Below are 20875 nucleotides of genomic sequence, written 5' to 3'. Positions count from 1 at the left end.
ACTCTACTAGAAGCACCATGAGGTCAAGGGGAAAGTACCCTGTTTACCTGAAAATAAGACAGGGTCATATTAATTTTTGCTCCAAAACTTATTACCTTTTTAACACATATAGCTGCGTGGACACTATTTAAATTGACTTTTTTTGTGAACTCTAACTAGGGCTTATTTTTGGAGTAGGGCTCATATTTCAAGCATCCTCAAAAATCCTGAAAAAAAACCATGCTAGGGCTTATTTTTGGGGTAGGTCTTATTTTCGGAGAAACAGGGTATGTCCTCTGGGACTCTGTCCCGCCTGGGAACTCAAGTCCTTTCAAGACCAGGAACTGCTGCAGCTCCATGAGTGAAAGAATGTGCACATGAGTCAATGCAAAGACAGGGTGCATTTTATTTTTTCCTGGTGAGAATAAGGATTCAGCTGTGACTCATCTGATGCGTCAGGTGAATCCTTGATACTCCCCAGTTCAGGTCTCGAACCACAAAACTTCCAAAGGCTCAGATCTGGTGCAGACCCTCCCAAAAATGGAAAAGGCACATAGAAGTGGGTAAAGAACATTAAGAGTTTTTTTTCATGTGTAACTCACCATGTGTTATGTGAAAGTGGGGATGTGCTGTGCACAAAGCTGGGGGAAAGCACAATCAAATAAATTCATGTGAGAAAATACTTTCCATGTGTACACAGCACAAACAGCTTGATATTGCCAGCTTGTCTGGGACAAGATTCATGCTGATAGATAGATGAAACAACGCCCATAAGACCCCGATTTAATTATTAGTTACAAGTGTTGATCACCAAACCCACATCTCTTGTGTAAGCAGCCAGGGGATACACAAAGCCATGGGCGACTTCTCATCTCCTCTGCTGAATCATCAGAGAGCGGATACCAGACTAACAGGTTCACTGATCCTATACACTCCTTCAAGATAAAGCCAGCCCTACAGTTTTCAATTCTCTTATTATTTTTCAGGCTTAGCGTTCAGCCCAGAACACGTCCACTGAAATAGATGCTATTCAGCGTCAGGCCAAAACATGTCCCTTTGGAAAACATAAGGCTGTGGCAGCGACGTAAAAATCAATATATACACATCTCTTTGTTATTCATCCACCAGGGAAATCTGGATTTGACTTTTACTATTGAACCAACAGCATTAAAATGTGAAACTCTCAGGTGTATTTCAGAGGGCAATGAAACTCTACACTGTGTTTTGCAGCAAAGCACCCAAGAGTGGCAACTTTCTTCTTATTTTCTTGTAGAAAACTTATCGTCAGGAAGTGAAACCCCAAAACTCATGACTCGATCCACCACAAACAGAGAACTTCTGGGATCCAACACTTTTCCCTCTGTTTTCGGTGTGGGAGACTTGATTACACGAGACTCGCAGACCTCCTCCAACTACCTGTATTTACTACTGTATTTATGTTCCTAGGCTACATAGTTTATATACCTCGAGAAATTGAGCAGCCTTTACAAATACTGAACTTTTAAAGCTCAAAGATCCCCAGGAAGGCTCTAAGATCCACAGGCTATTGCTCAACCAGCCCTCACCCATTTTCCTGCCGGATGGGGTAGGAACAATCCTGCAAAAGTCACTGAACTCCATTTTTATCCTGCAACACTCCATTTTCATCCCAGCCAACTCTCCTTTGAACTTCCAGGCAAGTCTTTACTTTGTTGGGTTCGCTCAGCTGCGGCTCGTTTTGTGGTTCAACTAATTGCTACTTGACATGCAGCAAAGTGCTGCGCACAACAAAAGATGCTCAATTCCAGCTGGAAGCAAGAGCTGTACCCTTCCATTTATTCACATTGCAGGCAGGCTTTCCAAAGGCATGGCTTAGCTAGCAAAACCTGTTCGGCTGCTAAACTAGGAGAAAAAGCTTTCTAGCTTGCCTCCAACAGAAGAAAAAGTGCATATACTTATACACCAAGATGCTTTTGTATGCAATGAAGAAAGTAGCATCTTCATTAGTTTTCAATTCTTTGGACAATGTTTTACCCAATACTGCTTAATTGAATTAATATGGAACAAGTCACCACATACTTTTAACCAATAAACCCCAAGGGCCGTATTACTTTCTTTGACTTATTACTTTCCTTGCCTGGGCACGCCGGCCTCTCTTCTGCAGCCCCAAGTTATATATTTTTGTATTTAATGGAGATTTTTTGTATTACCACATTTTCCTATTTCTGCATACCTGGCTTTGTAACCCAAACACTTCTCTGGAAACACTTTTCCGCACAATTCCATTAAAATAATACAATAAAACAAAGCAAAAGGGACTCGGGAACCTTAATATATGGAGCGAGGCAGATCCGTACCTGCACCATTAAGTCGGATTCATTCCCCAAACCTCGACTGCTTTGAGTTTACAGGCTGCTAAAAACTTTGACAGCTGATTCTTTCTTTTCTGAAAACAAACCAAAAAAGTGTTCAACTGAGAGCTTTAAAGCTTCAAGGTGTTGAAATGCTGGCATTAATGCTTATTTCTTTAATCAAGACTCAGTTTTGATGTGCTCAAAAGAAGAGTGATGCAAGAAATGAGAATTCTAGCCAAAAAAAGAAGTGCTTTCAGGTATAGAAAAAATACTCAGACATTGTAATGCTTTCAACCGATTTATTGCCTTTGTCCAACCAGCACAGGACAAATCACCCTCTTCTATACGCTAAGAAGGCAAATCACTGAGGAACAAAACTAAAGGCAAAATGCCTATGTAAGGGAAATGATGATGACTAGTAAACCAAAGTTGGAGCAAAACAAGACTTCCGAATGCATTCTTACCATAGCTTTCTTAAAGCTCATCCTTATATGGTTTATGGAAACAAAATACCCACCCCAAGGAACGTATGACTCATAGACCTGAAAGCATGAGCTTTAACCATCATCAGAAGTGAAGCCTGTAGAGTTTGAAATATTGAAGTGAATATTTCTATGCCTAAGGAGCAAAGGACTCCAGTTTCTTAAAATCCTGTCTACATGAAGGCGCCTCACTCCCTCACCTTCAAAACAGCATCAATAACATACATTTTGTTCATATAGATTGTCCAAACACATGTTCCTCATACAGCAAAATGCTCTTGTCCTGTACATTTCCAAAGCAGAGCAGTGCTCTCAATGCAATAAAAGGTAATAGCACCATATTGTTTTCTAATAAAAGCGAGACTGGGAACAATAAAAATCCTATGTAAAAGGCATATTGAGCTAGTCTTACTTCAGACAACCCTTTCTGAAATGGATAACCTAAAAGAATTACCTTAGAAAACAGAAATCAAATGATCCATAACATTTTTTCCCCATTACCCCACCTCGTATCATGAGAATTTCAGCTGTTCTTAAGCTAGAAGTCTAGACTTCATGTTTCCTGAATGAAAACCTGAAAAAAACCCACTAAAAGACAAAAAAACCCACCAAACCAAAAGCAAACAAACACATACATCCATCATCAAATTTGTTCTAATGCTTTGTAATCCGCACGTTCATTTACAAAAATCCCTAAAGTCATTCACTGAACAGCTGGAAGCAGAACTCTAGTAACTGCTAATTGCCGACCTACAGCACCCAAAAAGATTTCTGAAACGCTAAAACATAGCAAGAGAGACCTAAACAACCTTAAGAATCCTCCTTTTGCTTCCTAAACCCAGTGATCCAAATGCCTTTTATCATAAATTCCTGAATTGACAGGGAGAAGTGAAGGAAATTCCTTTACAAAGCACACTATAGCTGTGCTGAGGTAAATCAAATCTATATTATCAAAGGAAAACAAACAAATGGACACTTTCCAGGCTTTTCTGTATTTTCTTTATCCCTGTATTGCTCACTGATACTTTTTTCCAGAAGTTTCACGGGTATCATAATCTCATGTAACAGCAGAAATACACAACTCTGCATCTTTCTCACTCCCAAAGAATCATTAAGGCAGGAGGCTGGAGAAACAGTCCCCAAAACCAATATTTAAAATCGGTGGTGGCTCTTAGCTGTTCAGCAACTTACAGATTTATTTATGGAAGTCCACGTTAAGTTATTGAACTTGAGAATATATCCAAAAAGCAAGTATCTGGTTTCCATCTGTCCTCATGGGAACCAGGAAAGGGCTTTAAATGAAAATAAAATACCAGGTGCAAAAGAGCAAGATCTCAGGGAGAGAGGGATGCATACGGAGAATAATTTCCTATGAACAGCATTTAATGTTCAAAAAACCAACAATCGGAAAACAAAAACTGCATGTTACAAAAAGACAAAAAATAAGGAAAAACTCCCCTGGAACTTTGAGCTATATCTGATATCAAAACGAGGCAAATAAACCACCAAAATTATATTTTAATTTCAGAATTTTAAAATTATAACCTTCATAGTAAACAGCAAACCTTGTTCACAGAACTAATTAAAGACATATACCTGAAAATACTTGATAACACACGCAGATGTCAGGCATGTACTACTGTACAGGGCTGGCAAGCACAATTTTATGTATTTCTATTTAAGCAAAGTGGACATGCAATTGTGACAGCTGTAATTCCAGTTCCTTCCAGGGACAGCAAACAATCCCATATTTAAAAACCCAACCTGCAATCTTGCTTTACACAGGAAAAAAAGGGACCTTTCATTCTCCCTTCAAATATTTTGCCAACATTCACTTACAAGTTACAAAACATCTAAACTGGTTTTCCACAAGAGGTACATGCACATCTGCCTCCGTAAATATACTGCTTTAAACCCCTAAGTAAAGCTTGTGAAGGCATTGCTTTGAACACCCCTTCCAGCCTCCCAGACAAGCTACTTCTTGTCCTTTATTTTGTTCATCTTTTTTCCGCTTTGCACATAAAGAATGGGAGAAGTGAAGTGACCTGACCAGCAGTCCATAAGCATATAAAATATTTATAATAAGGAAGCTGATCATAAAGAATTTCCTCTCTCACCTTTGCCACATAGACTCACAAAGTTTCTCATTCAAATAACTACTGATTATTTTGGTTAGTCCCTCTCCAGCAAACAGCACATCCAGCCCCGTCTCTGACATCCCCATATTGCCATTATTGTCACATTATACTTATGTCTGCACAACTATATTATAATTTCCACATATTCCACATGAATCTGTGTCAAATTAGAACTGACCAAGAGTATAGCAGGCATCCATAAATGAGTGCACAGTACTTCTTACAACTTAGCATGAATTAAGGTCGCTCAGTGCTACCACCAAAAACGTATCAAATCAAACTTATGAAATGTATTCTGGTTCCTATGGCTAATTTGACCAAACCGAGTTCTTTCACATCTTCTGTAGAACAGCATGTGAACACAGTTCCAGTGCAAAAGCCATTAGCTCAAGCCATAATGTTCTTCCATTTTTCATGGACCTCATTGTGTTCCTTCAAAGCAGCAGCAAACTAGGGCAGTATCAAACAATTTATAAATGCTTTCCAGACTAACCTCAACATTCTTGCATTATAGTTCAATTAGTAGTCTGTGTGGAAGTAGACAAAAGCTCAGGGAAGTTTAAAAAAAAAAGAGGGAGTAAAACAATTATATATGTCTTAGATTTTTCTATCTATGGCAACAACTCATTTTGAAGGCCATAGTTTCGCATTGACTGCATCTCTTTAACCTTGCGCACCAACAATAACAGCTCAAAATATTTAACTTAGTCTGGTATTGTTTTGGGAGAAGAGGCAAGATAAGCAGAATATAATTATGGAGATTCCTCAATAATAAAATGGTTTATCTTGCCACGCTGTTTACAGACTCAAGCCATCCTTCCCATGGGCCACCAGCATCTGCAGTTAGAAGGAGCCAGCCTGACTCCAAGAAGCACTTTCTTCCAGGCTAAAAAGAATAAATAAACAACCAAAGTAAACCTGAATCAGAGCAAGGAAGTTTTCACAAGGAGAGGAACCAGCAGAGCACTGTCTAGGGCTTTGGTTTCATGGGATGCAGGCAGAATTAGAAACAGCTAAAACCATGGGACTGCAGACCGACATCTATCTCATCCCCAGATGCTGGGACCAAGGCTGGGTCGCTTTGGTTTCTGCTAGTCTAAGCCTGACTTAGCCTTTAGCCCTCAGGTAGCAGATGGTGAGTCAGATGCTACACTGGGTAGGAAGGGTGAGAACAGGAGGGGACAGGGCTAACTGGTGATTAATTAGATTTTTCAAGCCACTCATCCCTGCACCCAACCAGAAACAGCTTCAGACAAGTTATTGCCTGACCAAGGCACACCCACTATCCCTTCCCTGTATCTGATATTAACCCTGCCCATCAGTTTATGGGGACAGGAGAAAGCGGGTTGAACTCCCACACCCCTGCTGGAGTGACTCAGTGGGCTCCTGGAAAGTGCATTTCTAAATGCTTTTCTGTCTACCCAGGAGACAAGCAGGTCAAGCGACACGCTAGATACAATGCCTGATTCTTCCGATGAGCTGGTCTAATACCTCTGTTTTATCAAGAAACTTTTAATGCCAACTTCACAAGTTTCACCTGAGAAGATGCTCTAGGCAAGAACCACACTGCAAGAAGCTCCTTTCCTCAGAGACTGAGCAAAGAGAATCCCTTGTTACGGGCAGCTAAGGACCAAGGTACAGAAGGACAACAGGAAAAAACAAGCTACAGTTCAGCCCTGCTTGTTTTTTCTTCTTAGAAAAGAAAGCACTCACACAACTGTTCAACTACACGTCACTTAGGGCAGGGAACAAGCTCCACCACCCTAAAGAGGTTTGTCAGATCCACAACCATGTCATGTCTTTTATTCTTATACCAATGAACTCTCAGAGAAAGGTGCTTCTTTCATTAAAAAGGGGATAATTTGCCCCAAAAGGTAGTAACTGGTGAAGAGATACTGTTACAGGCTTCAACCAACAGTCATCAAGGAACAAGATGGTTCTCATTATGTGATGGCTTCAGAAGACACTCCTCCAAGACTGTCACATCATTAAATAAAAATAGCCATCTTCTAATAAAAGCCAGTATTTAGCCTTGGAAGACGTTTGAAAGTTGAAACAATTTCTTCCTTGTGCTGCTGCTCTTCCTGCTTCAGTTCCAATAATCCACACATGAGCATCCTGCTCCCTTCTTCCAGCTCCTCCCAAAACAGAGTCCCAAGCTAACAGCAGTATCCTGAAATTCAATAAACTGGAATGGTAGGATCACTTCTCCCTGTGACTTCGAGCTACAGTATTTTCATCCATATAACTCAGGGTTAACTGTTTAAATCCATTGTTCTAATTGCTAATAAAAATGACAACATAGGACTTGACCCAAAAGAGAAGTGCCCAATGTCAGTCAGGGGAGAGGGAGCAAAAAAAAGCCTGGATAAGACCTGGTTTAAATTTTCACAAATCACAGAATGTTAGAGATTGGAAGGGATTTTAAAACTGTTAACAAAACTCAAGCTCAAAAGGAAGAGGAACATTCAACATAGAACAGGTGACAGGAGGTTGGAAGAGGTCTCCACCAACTCACATAATTAATATCTAAGCAGTTTTCTGAAATGCTATAAGTCATGATACATTTCAGGCTACAGCAGCATATTGTTCAATTGTGGCCACTTAACTCAATGCACTTTGCCAAACCATTTATGTGTTTTGATCCTCCAAACAATAGTATCTTACCTTTGCAGAGTCATGTTCAAATTGCCTGTACATGCCTTGATCTTGTTCTGTGCTTCTAGATGAGTCATCCCATCCGTGCTTATCCCGTCAATGGTGAGAACCACATCACCTATCCCCACGTGTGCTCGGGCTGCTTTGCCACCGTCGTTAAGCTGAAACATTACAGGAATGGTAAATGAGAAACTTGGATGGTTTTTATTTTCTGCACACAGGACCACAATATCTTATTCACGGTGCTGTTTCAGAGGAAGAAGTTGCTGCACTATCTTTCTCTCTGGTAAATTACCATTTATAGGTTCCTGTTCTTATTTCAGCTGAGTGACAGGAAAAGCATTGCATGCTATTGCCTATCAAAAATCAAACTCCACTTCTACTTGACTGGCTGGAATCTGTGCACATTCACCATGAGACACAAGCAGGGACAGGGACACAGTTTACTCAATGCCAAGTTCTCTCTTCATATATTAATTTTTTTCACAATAGGCAAGAGGAAGGCTGTAAATCAGCTTTTTCCATTCTAGATTTTCCATCTAAACAATCTCTTCAAAGTTCATGTGTCTGTCAATGACTGGTCATGTGTGTGGAAGACTCGCTAATAGTGAAGCTGACTTTTCCCCAGCTGCAACCAGAAGGAAGTCAGAAGTTCAACATCATAGACCAGTTACAGGACTTTGTTTTGCCTTTCAGTGGGTTTATAGCCCCCAGTGACCCACAGTATATTCAGACCAGAATAAGAAAGGCCTCTTGAGCCGTCTGCCTCTTTGACCAAGGTCACTGCCAAAGTTCAGCCCAACTGCCTTTGGTCCACTTGAACAAAATAGTCTTGCAACAGAAACCTTTGTAAAGTTCACATTATTGACCCCGACTGAACAATAAATAAATCTTTTCATCTGATGCCACTGCATTTCAACCAGCTTCACTCCCAAGAACAGAAATAAAGCAACACATGGCAAGATCTATGCACTGATTTACATCCCTGGTCCTCAATCAGTTCATCATCTCATCACTGGCTGCAAAGAGCCGTCCTGGATGGTACAAATTCCCTCTTGGTTTCCAGATATATCTCCTATCTTGCAGTAAAGAAGTTGTCCCTGCTTGTGCTGTGCAGACAAAACCTCACAACTCTTCCCTTTGCCTGCAAGCACGATAATCTGTTCCTTGAAGAAAACACTGTGTTCTAGGAGGTGCTGCAAACAGCAGAATTAATTCTTTATTTCCAGAAGCAGAGTTCAGCTTGGGCCACAGTCACGCTCTGGTGAGCAGCTTCTAAAAGGAAGGCAGAAGGAAGCCTTTAATCTCTGTAATTTTTTTACCTGCCTCTGTTTTCCTTCATTCGGCAGGGAACAATAAGTTTTGGTTCATTGTGATTCCTTTTGACAACGACCAACCACTAAGTATAGTCACCATTCACCTCCCCAATAGGAGAAGTCAGGGCAGGTAATAACTGTCTATTGCAAAGGGGTAGAAAAATGTGAAATACCAGAGACACAATCTTTACGTTTGTGTAGGAACAAGTCAGTTGTTCCTACACAAACTCTGAGCTAAGAGACCCCGTTACTACAAAACACACATCAGGGAACCCTGCAGGCATATAGAAAGTTATGACCAATGTCACTATTTATAGGGAAGATCCTCAAACCTTTGGGTGATGGGTAGAACCTGCCATAAACAGATCCCTAAAGCGACGCATTACAGCATGCTGACATTTGCCAGCAAGGTCTGGAAAAGGGAAAGGAACGTCGGGCCACTAAAAGCTAAAGGTCAAATGGATCGCTGTGCTTTGTGGTGCCACTGCTGAAGTGAATAAAATTCAGCTTTCACTGAACATACGCAAACGCACATGATGTCCACGTATCGTAATTCGCGATGAAAAAAGCAACCTACACACTTCAAAAGGACTTCAAAAAGAGGCTTCAGGGTATTGGGGAGAGGAGGGATGAGCCTTATCATCCAAAGAAGTATAAAATAGAATAATTAATTAATTTTTTTAAAAAAATAAATATATATATATTTATAAAAGACCACCACACTTTCTATTCGATTCTGCTAGCTAACACACATCAACCCACAACTAATCACCTGGCTTTCAAGAGGTCACCCTTAAACTGTTGCCTACTGGGGATGAAACTCTTTGCAAGTACACCTGGGAGACAGCTGTAAAATCATCTCAGCAAAACCCCAGGCTGAAAAAGCAGCCTGGAAATGGGGGAAAAAGCAGATGGGTCCCGAGAAGAATGACAAACCCCTGGAGGCTGGTACTTCTAGGAAATCTCAGCCAGGGTTCGAGTCTTCCCTGGGAGAACCAGCCAGTAGCCTTGGGCTTGTGGAAATGAAGGGCAGAGTTCTACCACAAATGCAAGAGGAATTAAATCACAAGAACAGGTATACAAAAAAAAACCCATAAAATAAACATCTACACTGAATGCAGCGGGAGGAATTAGGACACCTGAAATCTGATCTTTTCCATACTGCTTATATTTATAGCACTGAAGCCTCGGTTTTGACACTTCTTAGGCTCTCTGCGTGTTATCATTACAAACAATAAATGCATATACATACTTGTGATTATGCATGCAAAACTACATATTCAAACCAAAACTGAAAGAAATGTTCATCATGTTCCTTGTCACAATGGAAACTAACTCTGTTTATTTCCTTCTTTCTCCTAGATTTTGAAAATTCCATCAGATGCAGAAGATGTAGATGCTAATATATAGGAAATATTTAAATGGTGTTTGTAAATCATTGCTACTTTTGTATCAGTTTGGTGTGGGGTTTTTTTGGTCTTGTATGAGCAATTTTCTTCTTAAACTGCAAATTCAACCTTATCTTCGTAAAACTGTCTGGCAGTCACCAGTAAACTACAGGGTGTATCAAAAAGATGGACCCAATTTGAAATCCCTCTATCCCTGCAACCACAAACCGCCTGCGAACGAAACTCTTACCACTTGAAAGGGCAGGGCATAGAGTTTCAGATGATTACCACTACTTGATAACTCATTAAATCATCTGTGAATTTTGTGTAATTGTAACATGTCACCATCATGAAATAAGCTGCTTTGAAATTGGGTTCATCTTTTTGAAGCAGCCTGTGCAGTGTTACCTGTGCTGAAATACCAACAGACTGGTAAACTAATGGACAAAAGCAAAATTATAAACCCTGATGCTTAATTCCTAGTGGGAAAATTGCATATCCTTAAAACATGCCTTTATTAAAGATACACGTGCAAACAAATTGAATCAATTCACCAAGGTGTATGTACAGAGAAATATAGCATTAAAATTATAAAACTGGCTACTTACGAATCAAACTAATTTTTAAGTACCATGGATATTCTCCAACCCCTTGATTGAGCTGTTTTAATTCTGCATTCACAGAACGAGGCAAGTTTTTAAAATCAAGCATGAACTACAGCTACAAAATAATGAGACCTTTGTTTGATGTGAACCAGCAGACTTTAAAGGTCCAAAAATGGCCAAACCAGAAATGTTTCCTCCTACTCGGTTCCACATCTCTTGTTCTCTGGAAAGCTCATTTGGAGACGAGGGGGAGGCAGCAGGAGACGCATTTCATGACCAGACACCTGCTGAGGCCAATCACTCCCACAGCCCCAGCAGCAAAACCTCTTTTCAGCCCCTCAGCAGCAATCAAAAGCAAAAAGCCAGTCTATGCCATCCAGAGATGCACAGGATGCTTTTTAATAAACATAAATCACCCATGTAATATTAGATTTCTATATTTCTGATCAATAAAATAAAAGTTTTACTTGTTCTTTTTGTTTTAAACATCAGAACACCAAAACTGCAAATGCTGTTCTAAAATACACTCCAAATGGAGATAAAGCAAAAGTAAACCAGTCCTTAATCAACGACCAACTTCAAAAGCAACAGTATGAAAAGTGATCTCAGTGTAGCTCTGTGCCTTGGGTTTTTACAAGCAAGCAGCCCAAAACACCCTGGAATACAACTGTTTCCTTCAGTTAAATTTTAACCAGCCTATTATTTTGTTTTGCCGTAATCAACATCAAGAAAAAACAGCCAGAAAAATCACCTTTTAAATTTCAAGCTTTAATGAGATATTTTAAGAGATCCTTTCCAGGAAAATTTCATGTGTGCACATACACGTGCATCTATCTCTGAATCAATGTAATTTGTAGCTTAATTCATTTCTAATTTACATATAACCATCTATTTTTCCTCGCATGACTAAGAAGAAAATCTGACAGGCACCTTTTTACTGCCATTATTTAGCTTTTATACACTAATAAGCAAAATACTTAAATTGCAGTTACTCATAAGACAAAGTCTATTTGACTAGAGATGGAAGCTGCGCTTTTATGTTTTCCACACCCACCTAGAATCAATCCCAGCTGCAACTGACTGTGTGATGATGCATCACAACCACTTTCCCAAATCAACTATTTTATAGTCTGACAGTAAATAATGGTCCCAATGTTACAAAGACATCTTGCAACATCATCTGCAGCTTTCTCTCAGAATGTAATTCATTGCTCCCAATTTACACCTCCCTAGACTATCTGAAATCCCTCCAGCTCCATTGTTACCCCTTGAGCATCTCTGACAGTGGTTGGATACAGCAATTCAATTCAAAGACATGCATCATCAAAGCAGAAGTCAACCAGGTGATGATCTTTGCATCATTGCCACTCTTGCTTCTCTTTCAGTCTACGTCCTTCCCTATATTTAGGTATTTAAAATAACAATAATAATTTTTTTTAAAAAAGAATCCCTCCCAAACATTGTGCACGTCCAGTATGGATCCTGATGGGTGCTCCCAGCACCAACATCTCAGCAGCAAAAGCACAAATTGGGTATCACTCTGCTCCACTGTGTCCTCCCTAAAGGGGTGGTTGCACAAGCCCTTCCTCACCTCTTTCCCTCCTAGGAAGGAAGTAAAAGCCCCAAATTAAGCTCCAGACTCCCAACAGGTTTGGGACACTTGGGATGTAGCTTCTGTATGAAAAAAGAGCCATGGGAGCACCTGCTCTTTGTGGCAAATAAGCTTCCTCCACGCTCAATGGAAAACGGGGAGCTGTATCATATTCCTCACAGCCTTCACTACAGCAATATTACTCACATACCCAACAGATTAGCCAGCCAGCCTCGGTACTTGCTTCTAATTCAAGACCATACATGCCAGTTTTAAAGTCCAGATCAAATTTATACAGCTGAGTTGTAAGAGTTTTGCAGTGGAAATCGCTGACACAACCAGCTATCAAAGGAGTTACGAGGCACTCCTGCAAATAAGCTGAAGGTTTTCCCCAAATCAAGCAGGGCTCAAAATTAGTTTAGAACAAAAAAAGCCCCAAACTTCTGATTAACAGTCTTTTACTCCATATGACCATCAGGACCCCCTACCCTCACCTCACTCCATGAGGCCATACTCCCACATGCTCCTGTAAGACTTTATTTCCCTTCTTTTTCTTGTTGTAACTTTAAGGGTGCTTCCAGACTGATTTATAAAGCTGTAACCTAATGTGTGCAGAGCATATCAATAATCGTTATCTATAATGTGCAAGTACCAACCCACCCTAATTCTCCATCTGGAGCAGATACCACCCTGGCCCTGCCTGTTCCCTCAGGTCCTCCAGCTTTGCTTCATCCCTTTTCCTCCATACACAGCAGAAACACATACACACCCCAAAACAGCCCTTCAACTCATCACAACCTGCAGGAAAACAGTGGGGAGACCCCACATGCATCCAGTCATTCTGCCAGTGAAGAACCCAGAAAACGACCCCTTGCATTTCATTCTCCGCTATTTCTCCTCAGCAGTAACACTGACAACAACATGCATTTTAGTGTGATTGTGCTGTGTATTCCTGTAGTCTCACATTCAGAAATCATGTGAAACAAAACCTGACACGAATTCTGAGTTTTCCTTCTACACAAACATGCCTGTGGGTTCACAGGTTTTAGGAAAAAAAGACATGGTTTCACTCCTCTCTTTTTTTCTCCTGAAAAATTTTCTCTTGCTTTATTTCAGCCTTTAACATCAATCTAATGCACTCCAGGAAAAACGTAACTTGCGTTTGCACTTCAAATAAACTGTCACACATACACACCCATCACTCTCTTTATCCATCCTTGTATGCACCAAACACAGAGCTATGCACCTAAGAGGAGCATGAGAGGGTGATAGCTGCTAAAAACAAAAGAGGCACCACACATAGTTAAGTACTCTTACAAAGAAATGCATTGATGCACAAAAGGATCCAAAAATATACATTAAGTTTACAAAACAAGGTAACTGCACAATGCATAGGGTCTGTTGGATATGCGCTCTTATTTTTCAATTAACTAACACTAAAAAGATCAACTTCAATGCCAAGGGAGCCAAGCAGAAGCAGCAGCCCTCAGCTTCCCTTGCTTGCCCAAGAACAGGTTGTTATTAAGCAGGAACAGTTTCCACACACTGATGACAAAAGGGTTATTAGCTGGTGCCACCTCACTTGTCATGGCTTGACTGATCGTGGTTTTCTTGCAGCTCCACATTTGCAGGAGCACATTTCATCTCTGCTACCTCTCCTCATCCCTTACGACAACCCAGTGCTGCAGGACTTAAGGAAACAGAGGCAAATGGCTTCACAAAAGGTGCCTTCAGCTTTGATTTTTAACGTAACACCAACACAGCATCACCACTGCAAATGCAGCAGCAGATGATCCCTGCTTTTGAACTTGACCACATGAAATGGAAGCAGCAAACTACACGTACAGCAACAAGTTCCGATGCATTTCACATATTTTACATGTAGCTTAAACTTGTTTTCATGTACTGACATACAAGTTAAAAGTGGAATTCAAAGAATTATTAAAATGAGTCAAAATTCACCCTCGCCTCACACAAGGAATAAAGAAACTACTCTGTGCAAGCATAACTCTGGCATGTAACAAGACTAAACATCTGGTCTTGCTTTACCAAGACACTTGAAGCGTTGGAGAGAACAACGAGGTAAAGAGATGGTCACCAAGATGGGATGGACAACACTTTGGGTCCCCTGAGCAACAGGAGACAACTAATCATAGAATCGTTTAAGTTGGAAAAGACCTTCAAGATCATCATGTCAAACCATTACCTCACACTACCAATGTTTTGATTTCGAGTAGAAACAATGTCACAATGTCAAAAAATAAGCTGTCAAAAGGACCAAGGCAAAATAATTCAGACATCGTGGCTAAAATCCTATTTGCAAGAAGAGCATGAGCAATTCCAAAAAATATATGCTTTCCAAATACTTAAGTGATGGAAAATGATTTACAGGCAAGTGCCAGAATGTCTACAGATATTTAAGACCCTAAATTAGTAGCTTTCTTTAAGCCTTTTCTCAAGGAGCTCAGGCATGTTCTCATGCTGCCAGCGTGCCTTAGAGCCCTATTTATTTTAACTGGCTGTCTTCTCTCTGAAGATTATTCTTCTGTTTGGAGAGTTTACAGAACTAATCCAGATTTCTCTCTGGAAGACTATATGCCAGTGGGTAAAAATTACTGCCTACTTGATTTCTCCGAGAGACAGAAAGAGGAAATGGAATGAAAATGTAGCTAGAAATGCAACGTCAACTTTGTATGGCTGCTTTAGCTTTTGGGAGCTGCAAGGCTGTGAAGTCTCTCTTCCAATTATAGGGTTGGCATTTTTTTTGTGTAAATTAATGCTCATAACCAAAGTATGAAAATACATGGGACTGCTGAAGAGCAGTCACACGATTTGCATCAGAAGTTTTAAGTGTCTGCCTCTTTTGGAATAAAGAGTGTGGAAAGTTACTACATAAGTTTTCTTTCTGGGGCCTCCTGAACTAACCCAAAACAAAGAAAAGTTCATTTTCTCTAATGAAGCTTAAATGTTCTTACAAAGAAGAAATTAATTGCCATGCATATGAAGGTCTAAAGTGCATATAATGGTGTACTTCTTTCCCAAACAGGATTATTTTTCTTCATTTACAGATGACAAAATTAATTCCACTAGTTGGGCTAGCAGGGTTATCAAGGAGATGGGTGTTCAGTAAGTGTCATCTTATTTTCATAAGATTTTCATGGTCTATGATTTAGTCCCTCTTAACAGGATCTGCTTTTCCTGCATCAAATGCAATGCAAGCACCCCATGCTTTCCAGAACATCTAATTTAGGAATAATACATTATACTGCATAATTTAAAGGTATTTAAATTTTTTTTTGCCTTGTAGTCCCATTCATAGGATGAAGAACAGCCTCACAAACGGCAGTAGAGAGAAGGAAACACAACCAATGAAGCCAAGGAGAGTTAAGCAGGGAAAGCGTGAACCAAAAACTCATCTGACAAAAACTAACAGTCAGTGGCAAGAAGACGCTACTACAAATTGAACCACTCACGACAAAACAGCTGCTGTTTCACATTCTCCTATCCGGAAACAAACCAGGCATGCATTAACATGTAGGAAACAACTGGCTTACTTCAAAGGATCAAGATAATGACGAGCTGCACCGCATAAATGAAAAGGAAAACGGAGGCAAGTTGAGGCACTGCAAGTATTGCTTATGAGCACAAATCATCTGCTTACCTGAATACCATCCCAAGCTGGCACTCTGCAGAAGTTGTAGCAAAGTCCACTTTCAAGAAAAGCCATGAGAACCTACCACAACCCATCACCCACACAAAGTTTTGCGACATTTAGGAGTCATAAATTTAAAAGAAGTGAACAAATGCTGTTGGCATTATAACCAGCAGCCGAAAAGGTCGAGGACTCGGATTTACACCTCTGCCAGCTCTCCCTGGAGAGAAAGTCTTATAAGGAGCAGCTGAGAGACCTGGAGGTTCAGTTTGGAGAACAGGAGCTGAGGGGAGACCTTATCTCCCTCTACAACTGCCTGAAAGGAGGTTGTAGCATGGGGGGGTTGGTCTCTTCTCCCAAGTAACAAGTGATAGGACAAGAGGAAACGGCCTCAAGTTGCGCCAGGGGAGGTTTACATTGGATATTATGAAAAAATTATTCACAGAAAGGGTTGTCAGGCATTGGAACAGGCTGCCCAGGGCAGTGGTGGAGTCATCATCCCTGGAGGTGTTTAAAAGGCGTTTAGATGAGGTTCTTAGGGACATGGTTTAGTGACAGAGTTGGGTTACGTTATGGTTGGACTCTGGGATCCTGAGGGTCTCTTCCAACTGAAATGATTCTATGAGTGCAGAAGAAATGCATCAAGGTCCAACTCAACCATGCTCCATCAAGAGAGGGTCCACGTTTTAAGACTAGAGGCACTAATGCTTATGGTATGCTCCTTTGGTAATGCAGAAGAAAAAGCCAACCTTAAATCCATGAAAGAAGACAGCTCTGATAAATAAGTGTGCTCTGAAGTGTGTGGAAAGTAGTGATTAAAACAATTATGCCCAATACACTGATGTGCTGAGAGATACGCCAGATGAATGAAAGCACAGTCCTGTATGTATGTGCCTTCATTTAATGCAATGCAGAGAAAACTCCTCAAGATTAGTCCAACACAAACTTCTAGCACAAAGAAATAAAACATTAATAGGGGACATAAGTAAATCCTAATGGATATCTTGACTTTTATATGTCAAGGGAATATTACCGCAGTAGTTTATTTTAAGTCAGACACGTATTGGCGGAAACCCCAAAGTATAAAATACTGCAGAAAAAAAGCCCAATAAAAATCCCTCAGAAAACAAGAGACACATTTTAAAAGAGTTGCGCACTGTTTTCATAAATTCATACCACCTGTTTATATAGCCAAGACACAAAAATCTTCATGTGCTAATAAAGCTCATGAAAATATAATTTCAAATTTAATTTTCCATTTCTAAATTACATAATTATACACACAACACTGTTCTAGCTTACTTGACTTTAAACATCAGTTTTACATTATTTGTTTATACAGTTCCAGGTGTCGGGTTTTCATATATACATTTATTTATATATGTATTTAAAACACTGGATATATTACTATAGATGATGTTATACACAAATTCTTTAAGTAAATATTTATGTATAAATATTTATTTTATACACATATCTATATAAATGAAAAGGAAATTTCTATGTCGTGATCTCTGAGCTCTATGGTACCAAAGCTAAAATCAGGACACTGCAAAATGAAGATGCAGAAAAAGAAACCCACCCTAAAAATTCATTATGAACTTTACTACTTTGTCACATCTACAGAATAAAAATAAATAAGTAAATAAAAATCAGTACTTAAATTGAGGGGTTTTTTTAGCTAGTTGGTTGGAGTTTTTTTTTCAGCTTGCTTCTGCTTGAATTCTGCACCAGCTCCACCAAATTAAGAGCAAAGTTTCTGGCCCTTATTATAAGGTCCTTTTTGACCACTATTTTGGTGACAGCCATGATGGCTTGTCCTTCTTTCTCACCATATTACCCCAAACGTAACTGGATTTTGCACACCTCAAGTTTGCATAGGCCACTCACAAGCCCTGGTGAAAGCCGGGAGTATGGGCTATTACATCCCCTTCAGTAGAAGAAAGATGGAAAAGATGTTTTTAAATTGAAAGGGTACTTATAATAAATCAGAGATGTTCACTGCTGAAAGCTTATCCTCAAAGGTGATCCTCTGCATCAGCCCAAAAGCAAATTTTGGCTGCAGATCTTGGGATGTGAGGAGAAACTCAACCAAGCAAAACCAGCCCCATATACTGAGTTGAGACAGGGAATGCAAACACTTCTCAAAACTGCTGAAGCTCCAGCTTTAACTTTAATTTCCAAATATCACCTCGCAGGATAAGACCCATTATTCAAAGGCCATCTCAGAATCAGAAAAGTCCAATGTCTTCCCACACAAGACCACCATTCAAGGCACACTTTATCAATCACCAAACTGCAATAGCATCCCTGGTCCTGCTTCTGCAGGAATAACCACACATATGAAAGCAGAAAGTGACACTTAACATGCAACTGGTGACCTTTGACAAGCAATGTCCTCATGTCATATGAGCTGCTGACATTAAGGGTCACATCACTCTGATCCTAAAATGCACCATTTGCATATTTACTGCCTGTTGAACAAACCAATTTTAGGGGAAAGCTTTTTCTCCTCATAAATACATCATTTTTAGTCAACCAGTTTCTAAAAGCCAAACTGGTTCAGAGGCACAATGAAAATAAGTTACAGAAGGATCCGAGCTCTTCACACAGCCATCTATCATGTCTTTCTTGAAGTTAACAGCTTCATACATTCCTCTCCAGCCACCTATTTGAAGGCATCAGATATCTTAAAATTATACAACCCACCAAAGGGAGGCCCCAGATTTACAGCCCATGTCCCTGAGCGGCTCTTGCAGAGCCCGGGCGGTCTGGACGTGTTTCATACCTCTCGCCAGTGTTCGGTTACAGCCCAAACCTCTAAGCCACTAAAAGCTTCGCTTTTCCAGGAGCATGGGGGTGTTTTCTCTGTCTTCTAAGCTGCTAGATTTAAATGGCAACTTAACAGAATTATAGCATCCTAAGTATGTTAAGAACACAGCATTCTCATACATTAATAAGAACAAGGGCACATTGTGATAAGAATTTTGAAGAGAGACATTAGCACAGACATGGTTACAGAAAAAAATAAGATCTATCCTTACTTGAATTTGATACTGAAATTATTTGAATATGCATAAATTCTTACTTTGAAGTTTTATTTAACTCATAAAATAACTCTATCACATACATGCTAAACTCCTAGTAATATCAGTAGGAGTCTTGCAATTGGTTATAGCACTAAATGAATCCTGAACAAGAAAGACCTGCAATATATATTAGTTGGAGATGCTTTTTCTTTTTCCTCCAGCTTTCCAGTAAGATTGTCCTTAAACATCTTCAAGCACTAACCAGAGAAGGATGCAACACCTTTATGTACACCACCGTGTTCTGATTTCTTTGTGTTATGCTACAAGTCACCAACTCAAACAACAGCCACACGGGCACAAAAATTGAAGGAGACAAACATCTTCCACAATCTCTTCTTAAGCAAAAATGAAGAATGAGCTAACAGAGTTACTATTTAGTAGTTCAATAAGGCAAATACTTCACCTTAGAAAATAATACAGCTTCTCTCAGAAGAGACCTGCTATCCAAGCCTTCTTGCAGATTACAAAAGCACCTTTTGCACTGCTTTTTGAGTCCAGGGATGAAGAAAGCAAGAAAACCATACAAGCAAGAGGGGACAACAAGCATGACCAAAGTAGGAAAATGAATAAAGCTGGAAACCTTGGAACTAAAACATCATCTCAGAAACATACCTTCACTCCCACTCACAAAGAAGGTGAAGGGAATATTATGTTAGCACAGCTTTACAGGTTTCTCTCTTTTCCCATTCATGTAAGGACACCTGTGACCTGGCAGGGCAGTTAGGTCTAATGAAGATACCCAAGTTCCTTCTTACAACATATCTATTTCTTGGAGTATGAACTGACATGGAATTTGTGGTTTTAACCCAGAGTTCAGTTCCTTACTACAAAAAAACCTCATGCAACTGGAAGTCTCTCATCCAAGGGAAAGATTGAAGGAGTAAGTCCTTGAAGAAATACAGAGCACGCAGATCTTAGCACCCTCCATGAGACTGTGGTGCCGAACTGCAGTTTCTGCAGAGAACTCTAGCTGATACTAACAAAGTTTGAGCCACATATTAGCAAGACACTTAGGTGACAACACACCCTTATGGATTTGATGTCAACCAATTAATTTTACACGTAACCTCCCCTCGCAATTGCAAGACCCCCCGCCAAGCCCCTCTACCTCGCACACTGTTTAGAGACACTGATGGCATTAATGACTACACTTCCCAAGAGTTCCATACAAAAGGCTCAGTGTTGACAACAGTAAAGCAGAAAGTAACATGGTCTCCTCCAGGGCCACATGTTGCTGCACATATTCCTAAAGACTGGGAAACAGCAGCATCCAAACCAGGACTTGTGGGGAAGGGGAGAAACTGGAGTCTCACAAATGTTTCCAGATAAATGCATGAACACGGTAAGCAGACGTGAAGGATGATGGATACAGATGCTTCAGCACCCTCACTAGGATGTTCATCGACAGGAGAAGCAGTGACAGGGTCAATCCTACTCCCCCATATATGTCTGTGCATGTGTGTGGGCTCACGCCCTTACTGATATTGTGAGAAGTCATTTATGCAGCAATTTGTTAATCCAACCAGGATTTACTGGCCAAACACAACCCAAATTCCCATCTCACATCAGAACCAGCCACCCGGTGACTTCCAAGTCTCCATTCTGGGTGCTTGCACCACCAGCTCCCAGAAGTGGACATTGTCC

At 40.2% G+C, this 20875-nt stretch overlaps 1 protein-coding gene across 4 annotated transcripts in view; it reads right to left on the bottom strand.

Annotated features, from left to right (window-relative positions):
- The window catches only part of PDLIM5 (PDZ and LIM domain 5), a gene marked incomplete at both ends in the record, with an annotated part of 94604 nt that overhangs the window by 56240 nt on the left and 17489 nt on the right, over window positions 1-20875 (bottom strand). For all 4 annotated transcript variants that reach the window (XM_080343635.1, XM_080343636.1, XM_080343638.1 and 1 more), the window contains one exon: window positions 7600-7751. In XM_080343635.1, the coding sequence (XP_080199761.1) occupies window positions 7600-7751 (152 nt within the window). The remainder of the gene's footprint in view (window positions 1-7599; window positions 7752-20875) is intronic.

The sequence above is a fragment of the Nesoenas mayeri genome (assembly GCF_963082525.1).
Source record: "Nesoenas mayeri genome assembly, chromosome: 4".
Classification (NCBI taxonomy): Eukaryota; Metazoa; Chordata; class Aves; order Columbiformes; family Columbidae; genus Nesoenas; species Nesoenas mayeri.
This window is presented reverse-complemented; position numbering and strand designations above follow the sequence as displayed.